Genomic DNA, 16,068 nt, shown 5'->3' with positions numbered 1-16,068 from the left:
AAGCGACAAGAGAGTCAACAGCGAAAAGTAAATAATTAATGTGTTTTTGGTAATTTAAAACTGAATTCACGGCTGAATAGAACAAACTCTCGGGTCTTTGTTGTATCTTTGTTGATATTGAAGGGACTTTCGCCGCACTAGAGTGACGCTGTTTGCGTCACTGAAATAAACAAATCCGATTGCACGGTACGGTTTGGAGTTGACTCGAGGCGCGACGGAGGGCGGACTGACCAGACTGATATATCTTGTAGAAGATATATCATTCTGGACTTGCCAGGCAATTAAAACATTATACAGTTATTACAACTATAGTTATTACACAGTTATTACATAGTTATTACAAAAAATAAGAGAAAGTTAAATCCAAATTAAACTTTCAGTTTTAAATATTGTTTCAATGTGGTCTCATATTTTTGGAGCCTATTTGTATAGAAATTTTCACTAGACAGTCAATTCAGAGTAAAATAACCCTGAGAGATAAAAGTCACTGCATAAGTATGACCTAACATTAATCTTATATCATTGTTTTGACAACCAGCATAATCTTCCAACTAGATAAAATTTGACATCGTTTTGATCTGAACTACTTTCGAATAACCAGGAAAGCCAAAATATTTTGGAGACCATGATAAGATTACAAATGCTCTTGGAAAGTTATGTCTGAAAGACCAGAATTAATGGCAACATAGTGTTGTATGTAAACACAGTGAACGTGATGATGATGATGATGATGATGATGATGAACACTCTAACAAATGATCATAAAAAGCTTGAGTGTTCTTCTCACTAGCAGTTCTCAGCATTTTTGATGTCCCAGTCACTGTGTTTGAAAGCTGATTGGATGATCCTTTCAAAGTATAATCCTCAAATCAGAAGCCATCAAATTTCCTATGCAGCACGAGAGCATAATTTTGATGATGATGCTAGTAACAGGACCATATGGTCATTCAGCAGTCAGGGACCTCCCAGGAAATCTAAGCAACTATGCACTTGCCAAACATTTGTGGGATGTAACTGATTGGCAGAGAAAGGAATCAAGTCTATACCAAAGAAGATGGTATAAATGAGAAAGAAATTATTTGGGAAATGCAAATCAGGATATTTGCATAAATATTACTTCATGCCAATCAATATTAATTAAAAATGGTGATGAAAGAGTTTGATTTGTCTGCAGCTATTCTGAAAAACTTTCAATATTCTCAAATCACATAATTAATCTGAACCGTGTTATACAGGCCAAATCGGCCTCCCAGCATTCAGAATATGCAAATGTGAATTTCTGTGCTCACTTATTTATATACACAAAACATTTGAAATCACAAGTGGAGCCTTGGGATTTCTTGTTTGTCCACGTGATCAATTACAGCTATCCACCTGATTTGACTTTGTAAACACAGCAGCACGTACGACCCAAATAATTACAAAACAGTTTTGCTCAGGGCTACCTTTCCCATCATGATTTCCAAAGTGACACAGATGAGCCTAATTCGGTAGATTAAAATTGAATTCAATATGCACCCAGTTATGGCTGTTCTATTCAACAGGAAAATATGCAAGAGAGATCATTTTTGATAACATAAGGCAATCTGACAATATATCGAGCGTTTTATTGTTTGAAAGAGAGATGGCAGCTGCATAGCTTGAAACGATCATGGACTTTGGGTACTGAATATAGTCAAATGAAGTCACTATTCTGAAATAGTCAGATGTGCATGCAGTTGATATTTTAAATAGTACCAAAGTATATAAGGCATATTCTGGATTAAGGATGAGTAAAGCTCAGTTGACAATGTTGATTACCACAATTTCATTTCCATTTGTCCCTCCTTTTCTAAAAAAATTTTTATATAAATAAATAAATAAATACACATAAAAATTGGGGTTACAGTCGGACACTTACAGTGGAATGAGGCCTAAATGTGTGTGTGAGTATATATATATACTCACACACACTCATATATATATATGTATATATATATATATATATACTCATACTCATATTTATTAAATGCTTACTGACCTTTTTTGTCCAATTTTACAACTTTACAAAATGTAAAATTAGCTTTACATTTTACATCCTAAATAACACTTATTTAATAGAATAAATGAATATAAGTGCTTTATAAGATAAGAAGATTCCCATGTCTGCTTTTAATTCCTAATTCCATTTTAATTGCCTAACCATAACCTTTATTTTTGCTTTTTTTAAGATAAGGATGAGTTTTGCAGTTTTGTAAAACCGCATACATCCTGCATGATTCCCTACAACGTTTATGAATCATGCCACCTTAAAAGTATGTAAAAAGACAATCTATCATGATTTCATTAGCAATTATATTTCTGTCATGACAACTCTCAGAGTGTATGGCATAGTAATGGATATGACAATGTTAATGTATTTGGTCTTGGCAGAATAGACCTGCTACGCTACTGCTGCTACTGCAGAGCAGACTTGCTACTTCCAATACATACACGACATGCTGCTATGAGCAAGGCATGCTGCTGTACAATATAGCATACATGAATTACCTATAGCAGATCTATACAGGTGGAGCTGGGGAAGGTGGAGGATTTCTGAAAGTGCACTGCAACTGCTACAGCAAATTATGACCCAGTATTTAAGGTTGGAGCAGACACTGACACAGGCTACTGCATCATTGCTGTATCATTTTCATTATTCAAAGCAGCTAAAATGCAAGAACTGTAAATATGAATAATTTCAAAGATGTAAAAATGTTTATGGACCCTTGAATTTATGAAATTAATAAGTTGATTTATAAAAAAAAAAAAATCTATAAAATATAAAACTATAATGCAAAAAAAATCACTGCGAGTTAAAAAATAAAAAGTCACATATGTTTACATGACCATGATGTACTTAAAAAGGGCATAGTTTTTCGTTTGCATTTTTCACGTACAGATGATAACTTTATCAAAATGATCCCCGTTCGCACAGATTTGCAAAAATGGCAAAAACACTGCATTATGCTGCCAGGCCAGTAGTTGTCGATGTCACTTTGTCAAGAAAAACTATGCACCTATAGACTGAACCCGCAATATGCATGTGCATGATGTCACTGTTTTCACAAATTTACGTTTTTGTAGTTGACAATGGTAAAAACGGTAAAACTTGCACTTTGAAACCCGTTTTCAAAAGTTGTCGCTCCAAAACATTGTTTTGGTGTAAATAAATGTCCAAAACGCATAAAAAGTTTTCTATTTTTAGTTCAAAATGGTGTTGTGTAAATGGCCCCTCAAATACTTATTTGATAGTAAACTATGCAAAATATTTAAACATGTTTAAAAATAAAAATCTTTACAAATACTCCAAATTAATATTACTAAAATTGACCATATGTCAATTCTACTAACTTATTGATGCTTGTCAGCATGTCCATATTGTATGGGTATTATCCAAAAATGTATACTTAAATTTTACATATTAATACCTACAAATACCAATGAGATCAGACTTGTGATTCCTTAAATCATTCATCCCGGATCTGTGCATTAAAACAGACCTTTTTGCTGTGTTATGTGGTGTTCCCCACTTCCCCCCAAGCACAAAAGTGCAAATCCATCTATGAATAAAGCGGTTTAATGTGTTTGTGTTCTTGCCATTGTCTGATGTCGCATACCTGTGATATCCAGAAATTGCACAAATTCATCACATTTAAAGGTTGAACACACAGGAGAGTTAGCAGTTCCTATTACTTTTTTTTTTCTTGCTGGCTTTGCAAAAAATAACACAGGCATCATTATAAAAGGCTTTAGAAGTAGTTTTACTTACATGAATTTGATTGATATGAGCTTCACATATAATCCCTGCACCACGGAGGGTTTGAATGCTATTGGTAAATGCAATTTTCAAGGATGTACATATGCTAAACACTCCCTCGTAAATAAATCAAATGGTTCCTATTTAAATGCACATTCCTGGTGCATTTGTAATATGTAAGACAATATGTAATGTTACTGTAAAATATTCTTTAAAAGAGATAAAAAAAGAATGAGTTTTCACAACATTGATGCATTTTGGACATACGTTTACACAACAACAGCATTTTGGGGGCCTGAAAAAGCAAAGTTTTGAAAACAGGTTTTAAAGTGCAAGTTTTTGAAAACGATACAGTTATTGTAAACTACAAAAATGCGAATTTGTGAAAAGGGTGATGCCATGTGTATAATGCGTTTAGTCTATAGGTGCATAGTGTTTCTTTACAAAGTGACATCGCCAACTACTGGCCTGGCATGCATAATACAGCATTTTTAGTAGGGGGTCTTTTTTTGCAATCTGTACGCAAAAAAAAAAAAATAAATAAAAAAAAACAAAGGATAAACTTTTCTGTTTTTAGTACATTGTTGTCATGTAAATGTACCCTTAGATTTAAAAAGGCAATGCAAATACTTTCACAGTAAATTATTGTTAAATTATGTACACCTATCATTCCCTTTTTAATGGCATTCCATTTTGAGTTGAAATTTTGTTTATATGTTGTATATTATTTAGAGTTTACACTAAAAAAAGTCATCACAATGTACAAAACTACCAGCCTAGCAACAAGATGAACACTGAAACAATATTACAGTAGCCTGTTTCATTCAGAAATATCCTATTGCAAAGGTAAAATGAGTTGTGAACTGAATTTTACATTGACTTTAAAAATGTTTTTCATAAAACAAAAGACACCTCTAGCACAAGCATAACATTTGACATTTAAAAAAAAAAAAGAATGAAAGAATAAAGATAGATAAATGCATTCTCCCCTCAAGAAATGACTAGAATTCAAGATGGCCTCCAAATTGAGGGAACAATGGTGATGAACATGATGCGCTGTGACTACTGATCCAAAGTGAATAAAAGGCTGCACTATGCAGTGGAGATGCAAAGCCTTCTCATGGCCCCTAGCTTCAATAAAAGGGGCCTCGCTCTTCTAAACTAGCAAGCAGTGTTATATTCAATATTTCAAGAACTCATTTGATTGTAACAATAAACCTAAAGGTTTTAAGACATTTTTTTTCTGCAAATGCACCCATAAGAAAGTCTACAAATAATTCATCAGCACAGTGATGCAATCCACCCAACACTCTGAGGTCAGAGAATACTAAATAAATCATCACGCTCTTCATTCTCATTTGTAACCATTCAAGTTTCTCTGAAATCTGACATTTTAAATTCCAGTGGGTGTATATTATCACTTGTGCATGACTCAGCACAAACTGACACACTGTGGACGTGCACTTCATTAGCATCAGCCGAATTCCCCTTTCTTGCTCCGCAACACACTCTGGAGCCCTCAGCCTGACAAGGGTCGTTTGCACAAAGTGACAGTTCAGTTCCCCCACAGATCGAAGTGCAAGGGGCCCGGACCCTGCAGTGCAGTCAGGCAAGTTTCTTCTCCAGAAATGGTCAGGCAAAAGAGCAAACGGCCACTGCTGTCTGAGGGCAAACCAGTGGTGGAGAGAGAGACAGAGAGTAATGAGAAACAGCCTCGAGATGTTGCTCTTCTTCAGCAGGGCTTCATTTGTGACTAATTTAGGCGACACAATTCGGAGCATCTGACTTTAAGCCATCACATCAAGTGTCACTGTGCCTGGAGAGGAGATGATGCAGAGATAAAGAGAAGAAACACGACTTGCTGATAATAAGAATGTGGGATAGCCCGCATGTCCCATATATGGCCACCTCACAAAAAGCAGGGAGCCCTATGGGGACCAGTGTAAAAAAGATCGTCCATAACAAGACTGTGGTACAAAAATAACTCCATGCCACGTAACATATGAGTTACATAGGCCCATCAACAATATAAAGGACTTGGGAGTGGGACAAAAATAGAAAATATTGAAGTAAAGGGGTTATGATCTTTTGACATATAAGAGGTCTTTGTACCATTAAAACATCCTGCAAGTTTCATTGCTTAAAAACATCCTCATCGTTATCAACAATGGCTTGTTTTGATATTTTGCGGGATCTGTGATGTCGCACGGCAAATACATCTGCATATGACTGCCTATGGAGCAAGACATTGCACCATAGGCTCCGCCCACTGACATTCAGATGCTTAAAGGTTCACATTTGCCTACACCGAATGTGCGTTCCCGTCAAAAGCAAATAGAACCCATTGTAATCACTGATGCTGTCTACACTGGATACAGTATACAGACGCCCATTCACTTTCTGACATACTCCATGCACTTGAGTCTGTCGACAACAGGACAAATTGAAGAGTAAAAGAACGTTCGCTTTGATGCATCCAGTTTAAACAGCTCTTTGCATCTCTGTACAGACTTCAAAAGGATCCCTTCGTTTTAATGGTGTCCCGGATCGTGTTAGAGGATTTTATGTTTGTTCGGAGCATTTTGTGTTCTAAGCAAGGCACAGTGTAATGATGAGTTCGCAAAGAAACTTTTGTTGAAAGATGAAGCAGCCATTTGTATTGAATGTAACAGCAGCTGCATCACAAACCATAAGTGAATGATTTCATAATGCTTTGTCTGTAAAGTATGGTTTTATTTTATGGATAATGTTTTCAAATGTCATGTTTCAAATGTTTCCTACGCAGTGATGTTAGCCAATCATAAAAGTGGCCATTTACTGACAAAGATCCGCCTCATAAAAACGTATCATTTCAGGCAGAGGGTCAGAATGAGGCTTGAAAATAATAATTTTTCCGCATATATATTTTGTTGAAGGAACATATTAAAATGATTTTAAAAAATAATTAAATGCCTTTTTTTAAAAAAAAAACCCACAACTTAGTCCAAAGCCATTTAATGCTATTTTTTCACTCCCAAGTCCTTTATGTCATATCAGACAACCATGTCATTTCGAGTTGAATGCTGGAGCTGTGAATAAATTGTGGCAGCCTATTTTATAGACTACCTTGCAGTGCAAAACTAGCCTTGGCATCCCATTTTCCTAGCTGCGGCTTCATGGTCAAGGTTGACATTTCTACAGAAATCACTAGTTAGAATGTATGAAGGCTGATGAGATGGATTTCACTGCTGTTTATATGTCGCTGACGTTCTTGTCAAACTTTTGTCAAAAAGTGCCACATTTTGAAAATGGGTTCCAACTTTAAAAGTTTCAAACATTCTAAAAGTGTACAAAAGCCTTTGCCGGTTACATTAGCAGTGATCAAAGATGTGTCCTCAAACAAATTACTATCTGGCTGTTTCAATTCTGATCTGTGTATTGAAATTACAGTTAGTTATAGTCAAATATATATACCTGTTTGAGGCCATGTTTAACAAACCTAACGTGTTAATACAGCAACACCACCATAAATCGGTTACTGCAATATTACCGCAATCAGCTAACGCCTGCTCAAGTGCATTTAATGTGCACCAGCATCATAATTATCCATTATGCAAGTCTAATATGTTTTTACATTTCAAAACGCTTTACTTTCATCCTCAGCAAGGCAGCATTTCAAACACCGATGTTATCATAAAGTATAATCAAGCTCATGTTTTTGCTGGCCTGCTGGATATCATCTTGCAGAGTGCAATGAACCAGAAAACCAGTTTTAGTGATCCTCTCATCGCCCCATTCAACGGACACACTTTGTTACCATGCACACAACCAGGCGTGAGGGATATCAAAGACAACCATTTATTTTGGACCCACTCTGTACAGATCTCTCTTTTTTTCGTCGTGGCTATTTGAAGGCGTACGCCATTGAACGCTCATCCGGGAGGGCAGAAGCTTCATTCTGACACTACAGCGGGGCTTGTGTGCTCTTTTAAACCTGTGATAGCAATCCACTAAAGCCTCCGCTCTATAAATAGAAGCTTTCAGTGTAATCTTTGAAAAAAGAGAAAAAAAATAATCTAGTGCATATGAGCTTCTCTAAACATGCGGATATCTGAAAGTTTGACTTTTTAATAGTAAAGCTATATTTCCAGTGCCTATAATGACAACTTGATACAGAAATGCTTTGAGATGGGAGTTCTGTTTAAGAATTCATGCAGAAGGAGTGATATTAATTATAGAGTCCGTGCCGTAATAAAGCGCTCACACAATAACTGGGGAACCAAATAATCAATGGCTTAATCTTCATTTCAAGCTTGATTCATATTTAAAACATTATAAAATGAAAATCACTCTCAGCTACAAGATCATAAATGGAATATGACACAGTTTGGAATAGAATATAAAGCTAATTTGAAAAGGGGGGTGAAAAATGAAATCGGGGGGCCTATTTAACTCTACTGAACCTTGATAATTCCGAAGCACAGTGTTACGCTTGATCGGAAAAGCTGCCACCTTCTCCCTATGGGGTTATTATTTTCAGCAAGTCAAACCGGAATACCATAGGACGGTTACTCCCTCAAATTCTCTCTCTCTCTCTCTCTCTCTCTCTATCGCCAACTCATTATTCATTATTTTTGAATCACTGTGCTGGAATTGAAGTGAGACTGTCAGCATCCATTCTCAGCCAACAATCTCTGTGAGCTGTTGTCCTTTCACAGTATGCTGGGTCATTCCTGCCTCCAGTTGATCTCTATCTTGTGCCAGTTGTGAAATGTTACAGATGCTAATTAGCTGTAATATTCGTGACCCCGATGCAAGTCCATTATGCATCATCCCGCCATCAGAAATGCTAGCAAATTCCTTCAAAGGCGTTTGTGGCAATCTGTTGCTGCCAGCGTCCGTGGCAAGAGACAAAGCTGGACAGCAGAGGGACGACTGAAAGGAAGACGCTTGTCATTGATGGAGGCTGACAGCAGCATAACAATTACATTTAGGCCAAGAGGCTAAGTATGGTGTCAGGTGCTTTAAGCAAGTTCAATTGACCCTCTTCACTGCCAAAGCTTTCCCAAAGACAATTCTTTTTAATGTCGTTTGGATTCACAATTGAATTCCCAAAGACTGAAAAACGTTTACTACATTAAAAGAGATGACATGATGTAAACATACATTAGACTTAGTACCCCTGTTTCAAAAAATAATGAATTAGTTCATTAATAAATCACCATTCAGGTTGTGTTACACTTCTGACATAAAATAAAAAAAAAAAAAAAACAACAACATAAAACACATCAAGAAAGAACATTCCTGTTCGGTACACCCAGAAACTGTTGTAAAACTAAACAAAAAAAAAAAAGTCATAGACATCAGTAGCAGAGCACAGTGAGCTGTTTTTAGTGTTCTTTTATGTGGAAAGGGTGGAGGAATACAAGGGGGCATCATAACGACAGGGTATAATTAAGCTGTGAAATGATCTCCAGCATTAAAGGCCTGCAGCTGTCTGGTTCATACTCACCCTCCTTGGATGGTCGCCGCACCTCCGCGCTCAGATTGCACACCTGCGCCGAGCGCACGTTTGGAGTCAGGCATCCTTCGGTTTGGGGGTTTAAAGGCAACACCACGTTACTGAGCATCAGCACGCTCTCAGATTCCCCATCGCCTAAATGTTGCGGGCAGGTGCATTTAGCATAGACTATTCCACACGATTCTGCTTTCTCTCCTTTCAAGCAGTTTTCCAACCACGTACATAACACCTGACATCCAAACTGACTCGGGCTCGCCTTGTTTAAAACCACAAACTCCACCACAGACCTTTCCTCCTCCTCTGTCTTCTTCGTCGTCAATCCGTTGTAATCGTAGGGAAACACTCGCCGGAGCTGCACAAAATTTTTGTCGTAATGCAAAAACACATAAATATTCTTGGCATCATCACACAGGTGCACGATGGACTCGTTGATCCTCAACAGCTCGTTGATCTTCTCGTGGGAGAAGTGATCGAACTGGTAAGCCAGCAGAGAGAATTCAGAACAGCTAATTTCTCGTTTGTAAAGTTTTAGGTAGATGCTGTATTTGGTAGGATCTGGGTTCTCCAACGTCCAAGTGCAGTTTGTGAAGTTCTTGGGAAACATTTCATTTATCGAGTAAGATCCATAGATAACTCCTTTCACCAGCGTGGAACACCAGAAATCTTGGGCACCAGTATATCCAAACATAACCAGGAGATAGGTGGAAAATATATAAATCAACAGATTACGAACAGCCTTCATCCTATGTCATTTGGCCTGCAAGAGAAACAGAGATGATGCACTACATTTATTGTCAGCCTTTATGGTGGGTAGTGATGAGTTTCAGTCTCAGATCTCCTAACTATCCAATTAAGCTTTGTGTTAAACACATACTTACCTACATTGTTCGTCTGATCCGCCTATTTTCGATCATAAACTACCATTCTCGAGATTTATAGAGATTTAAATGATTCTTTCCATGGGAATGTAACACATTTCGGATAAACATTGCCACCTTGTGGTGTTTAATAAATTGGGGGTAATAACTTTGGGCATCTGCTGTGGCAGGATAAAACAACATGATATTTAGCGATTAAACAATCATTTAACGTGGTCATTTCACACTGAATGATCTTTACCGTGTTTGACAGTGTCGGACACAGTGATCATTGACATTCAATAGCTTTATGGTCGTTATATTAAGTCGCGACTCGTTCATTTGGAAGGATAAAAAAGGCTGGCATTACATGTCACCAACAAACAAACCCACCAACCAACAAAAAAAATTTTTTTATCACAATAAAACGTGTTTTATTTAATTGAGAGTAATATGTCACAATTCTGCAGTGATCTACATGTCTGACCGCATAATAACATCTACATTTCTCAGTCTGCTCGGTCTATTCAACTTAGTCTAAAAAAAAAAAAACCCACATACATTTATTAAATATTGTCTTTTATATAATACAGGGAGACCATCACATCCGATTGTCTGGATGGAATGGAATGTCGTGATCTATATAAGGATTAAAGCAGCCTAACATTCAACATCTAATTCCCTTACTGAATGCAATTTATGCTTTCCATGAGGCAAAAAAACTTGTGCTTCTGTCTCAGCGACGATCTGCTATACGCATTTCATCATAATGTGTGCAAATGTGTTGAATTCCCAAATATTCTAGAAGTCTGAAAGAAAGGCGGTGGAGAGAGAGAGAGAGAGAGAGAGAGAGAGAAAGAGAGATCCAGCAGGAGAGAAAAGCTATTCGATGTCTTGTTTGCATGAATCCTGCAGGCATTGCAGCTGTGTGCAGTGTCACAGCATTCCCAAACCGAGCCTTTATTTTTATTATTTAATCACCTTAAATGCGGCACTACTTGCACGACGTAGCAAAACGCGTACGATGCAATACAGAGATGTTATACACGACTATATAGGACGAGACAGTATTGGCGCACATTGCAAACATAGCGCGCTACTTTTGCTTTACTTGCCCATCTACGATTTTGCGTCGCGCGCTTGCACTTTCCGTCGATTATTATAGGAGCGTTCCAGTCCGGTTTGTCGCGCCGCGTCACGAATATGAACGGATTAGAGAGAAAAAAAAAAAAAAAAACTGTAGCGACAATGAATAAATAAATAAATAAATATATAAAAACTGCAGCGACGTGTAGCCTATTCATATTCACACTCTCTTAGGAAACCCAAGAAGTCTAGCGTGATTGTCAATCGTCAGTTTTTATTTGGAATATGGTCATCAAAGCGGATTTTCGATATGTCGGCGCCAAACTCCATTCTATGGCATTTTCCTGCGAAACTCGTCGATCATTGTTTAACTTCGCACTGGCCCTGGTGTAACATTGAAGTCCTCTGAAATATTGACGTAGTTTGTATGGCATTAATCAGAATAAACTATGGGATCTTTAACTCGTTTATGCATTGAAGAGGAATAAACTTGGGCGAGGGCCATCTCATTATCGTACAAACCCACATATTTGCCTATCTACCAATGTATAATAATAATAATATAAACAGACTTACCTTGCACTCTGAAAGCTATGGCTATTTTTCCCACATACTTGGAAACATCCTTTAGAAATGAAACGTGTCGCTCCCCTGCGAATCGATATCTCCCATTGCCTATGAAGTCTAGAGCAACAAGACGGTCAGTGAGCAAAAATGCATTAGACTCCAGGCTGGATCATCATCTCGCTCCTTTTTTTCACCTCAACGCAACCAAGTGATGAGAGCGCAACAGAAGTGAGCAGACACTAGAACAAGGGCGAAAAATGCTGTGAATCTCGACTGATCATTAGTCGTTGTCTGCCCGTCCCTCAAGAGATGCCCAGGTCGGGTAGCAGGTAGAGCGCAATCCCTGACGGATGGAGGATGCTGCTGCTGACTCGCTGTAGAGTGAGATGGAAAGCGCTTTCTCGCCGAGCCTCAGGACTGGAGCTGCAATATCACGTCACTGCCACTAAGATAAGGCACGTATGGACGTCTCGAGCTGCGTCTCTCACCATCTCACCCCCCTTCCCCTGGATAACATAGAAACTCTTTATAAATGAAAATCAAGGCAGAGGAATGTCCCTCGGACTGGAACTAACGACACGGTGTCTTTTCTGCGACCGCATGGACTATTTTATCACAAGCCAATGGAATAATAATTCATAAGCGGCTTGTTTCCTTGGGAATTATATATAGCTATTTTTTTTTTTTTTTTTGCATGAGATTTTGAGAGCAGTGTACAGGAACTCGTGAAGTTGCTTCATCTTCTCCTTATCGCATCATCGTAAAGAATTAGATTTTTGGAATCGAGAAAAAATAGGCTGTAGTCTATTCATTATTTGTGTTAATTGACTAATTGGCTATCTACTGAGAAAATTATTTTCTAAAGAAAATAAAACTTGCTGAACTTGGAAGATGCATCGACGTTAATGACTTTTGGGCTAGAATTCAGACGGGACTCGTGTTTTTTTTTGTTTTTGTTTTTTTTTTTTTTTTAAGTTGATGATGATTTAGATATTAAGATAATTTTATTTGATTTTGCACTTGGGTTTGTATTTGCAGCGATCTGTGGCTGACCGTTCAAGAATTCCCAATGGAGACCATAGCAAAATATCACAGGTACATTTATTTTTCATACAATAAACTGTGATAATAGCAGCATTTGTCATCAAAAAATAGATACATAAAAATAAACCGAATAAAATGGCAAATGTTCCGAAGAAGGATATTTTGGACACAATGTGTTTACTAATAATGGTACTACATATGTACAAGGGTTCTCAGTCAATAAAATATAGCCTACAGAGACTTTTGATAGACTTCTAAAATCACATATGGGGCAAACTTTAGATTAAATGCCTATCACAATTATGGAATTTCGAATTTTTAAAAATGAATGATAAACTTCTGGTAAAATGTAGCTGATGCAGTCAACAATACAAATTGTGATTTAGCACCACTAAACGTCAATCCTCTAAAATAGCTACTTTTAACCCATAATAGTAATATTTATAAAGTGATGCATAATGAAAATAGGCTTCTGATGCTTTGTACCCCGACATTTTTTTGCAATGCAAAGCGCATGAGCAGCATGCTGTTGTTATGGTTACCTACTAGCAAATATTTTCAGTAGCGTCTATTTAACGACGAGTGCAAATATACACACTCTGACTTTAGGATAATCTAACAGTAGGCTCCTTTGAGATGCTTATCGCCTGAAATTTAGGCGAAAGTAGGCGGCTGCAGTGAGGGGAGGAGTGAAAAAGTGCAGCCAAGACGGACAGTTGTCTTCTCGTAGTGGATCAGAACCTACGAGATCATATCGGGGGATTCACACTCATGTACTGTGTTGCTTATAAACTGGATGTAATTTAAAGGGATAGTTCACCCACAAATGAAAATTACCTAATGATTTACTCACCCTCACGCCATAAGTGTATATCGACGTTCTTCTTTCAGACGAATACAATCGGAGTCCTCCATAATGTCCTCCAAGCTTTATAATGGCAGTGAATAGAGGATGAGATTTTGAAGCCCATAAAAGTGCCTCCATCCATCATAAAATATATCCACACGGCTCCAGGGGGTTAATAAAGGCCTTCTGAAGTGAAGCGATGCGTTTGTGTAAGAAAAACATCCATATTTAAAAATTTAAAAACTAAAATAACTAGCTTCCAGCAGACGACCGTAGCAGACGGGTACGCAGGGCACGTGTTGGGGGGGCCCCGCTTGTTGGGCGGCCCGCAGTAACCAGGCTTGCGTCAACAGTCGATGATCATGTATCGATATCAAATATTGGCAATATTAAGAGGATTTGTCATTTCCAATTAATGTAGGCCTGTTACATTCGTCTATTATTATTATTACTATTTTATTATTAAATTAATATTATAATAAAATGCCCCGCAATGATTAATAATTTCATCGCGCATCACCGCATAGGTCTAACTGACGTTCTGTGAGGATAATAAAAGATTAGGCTATTAGCTCATCTTTAACCTGTTAACTGTCACCCCCACTTTTTGTTTTTAGACAAGAAAATGCACTATCCAAACTTAAAGGGGTGGTTACGTGTTTTTTTTCTAGGCTTGATTGTTTTTTGGGGGCACAGTTTAACATGTCTTAATGCTTCGTATTTTTTTAAAATGTTTTCATATATTTTATCTTAATTCTACACCTCTGTTTCCACTGTCATATGAACGGCTCGTTTGACTTCCTGCTTCTATGAAGCCACTCCCTCCGACATACGCAATGTGCTCAGATTGGTTAGCAGGTTTGTAACTGGCCCAGACTGTCGTGATTCGCTGAAGCATCCGGAAACGCCACGCCCCTTACCATTCGTAGTTACGCACTTAGGTGGAAAGTAAATAATAGCGCCTATATTGCTGTATCAAATTGAGCCGAATCAGACCCAGATGAAGTGAAATAACTTATGTAAGTGAAACAGAAAAAAAGTTATAGAAGTTTAAGTTTATGAAAATGTAAAATGTAAAAATATAATATTTTATATTTTATATAAAATATATATTTTACAAAACAAGTTTTACTCTAAAACTGCAAGGAAATCAAAGCCAAAAATCTGAACAAGTTGTGTTCCAAATTTCAGGTTGATATCTCAAAAAAATGAGCTTTCAGTAAGATTTTGTTTGGTCGCAGTACCACACTTTTTCACTAGATGACAACCAAGCTCCATTGGTGACTATATAAAGGCACCTCCATTTCCATATATGGTTTGAGTGATCTGAACCATATATTTCCATTATTTTCATACAATTTATGAAGCAGACATCCTATATAGAAGTAGTATGGGAAGTTTGGCAGAAAATTGATATGAATTCAGCCTCTAATAAACATAAAAATAACATGAATGTGGGTTATAGATCGCCGCCACAATCATAAATTTATTTATTTTTTCTATTAAAAACATTTTCAGACCTTTTTTTTTCTCAAAAAATTGAATGGATGTTATCGTTTGAACTCTTGGCATGAAAACAAACATGTTTCAACCAATCTTTAATGATTTTTCATGTTCATCGCTATTTCAAAATAAAGGTCTGAACATGCCTTATGAGTATGAAAATATGCTTGTTGCAAATTGATAAATTACTGCTCCTCTATAATTTATTTTGAAAATCAGTCACCAAATATGTAAAGAAGAGATTCTAAGCTTTCAAATGATATATAGTTTGTCAAGATTAGTTTAGGTTTAGAATAGAATATTACTGTTTCAAATATGTAATGGCTGTGACAGTTAATAGGTTAAAAAATGTTTTAAACATTTTTAGGTCTACAATGAATTAGAGTCCTATAATTAAAATTATTAACAGTCTATAATTTTTCATAACACTGCAGTCATCAATGAAAATTAAGAGATAGCCTACTTCAAGCACCGATTTTAAAAAACAAGCTGTTTAACACGAAATTTTCATATTTTCATATTTCGTATTCTTCTCATTTGTTTCTGTACGGGCCACAAGAGAAATAATGGAATAAATTACGTCATATACCATTATCAGCATATTATGCTGAAATTCGTCTCTGAGAGAATATGCTCCGTTATTGCATCGTCAGACAGCTCCATACTTTTACTTTGAATGGCCTACTGACCGACGTTAAGCTTTTACCGGCATAACTCTTGTGCAAAGTGTGCACTTTCCTTCTTTTGTGACATCCATTGGCTCCCTTTCTTGATTGACTGTACAAATAGCTTTGACACAAAATCTAAGGTATATATTTAAAGACTGCTGAAAGCTACAGAAAAAAACAAGCAAATCGATTGCTGCAATTCACAGAAACAGCTGGAC

The 16,068-nt window shown here is 37.0% G+C and overlaps 1 protein-coding gene across 1 annotated transcript in view; it reads right to left on the bottom strand.

Annotated features, from left to right (window-relative positions):
- The window catches only part of adgrb3 (adhesion G protein-coupled receptor B3), a 207,594-nt gene extending 195,713 nt beyond the window's left edge, over window positions 1-11,881 (bottom strand). Inside the window, exons 1-2 of the mRNA XM_067385508.1 lie at window positions 11,798-11,881; window positions 9,270-10,035 (exon numbers count right to left, since the gene is read on the bottom strand). Of these exons, the coding sequence (XP_067241609.1) occupies window positions 9,270-10,020 (751 nt within the window). The 5' untranslated portion in view covers window positions 10,021-10,035; window positions 11,798-11,881. The remainder of the gene's footprint in view (window positions 1-9,269; window positions 10,036-11,797) is intronic.
- Window positions 11,882-16,068: the final 4,187 nt, after the last annotated feature.

This window comes from Chanodichthys erythropterus, chromosome 5 (assembly GCF_024489055.1).
Source record: "Chanodichthys erythropterus isolate Z2021 chromosome 5, ASM2448905v1, whole genome shotgun sequence".
NCBI lineage: Eukaryota > Metazoa > Chordata > Actinopteri > Cypriniformes > Xenocyprididae > Chanodichthys > Chanodichthys erythropterus.
Note: the sequence above shows the minus strand (reverse complement) of the source record. Positions and strands in the feature narration are given on the sequence as shown.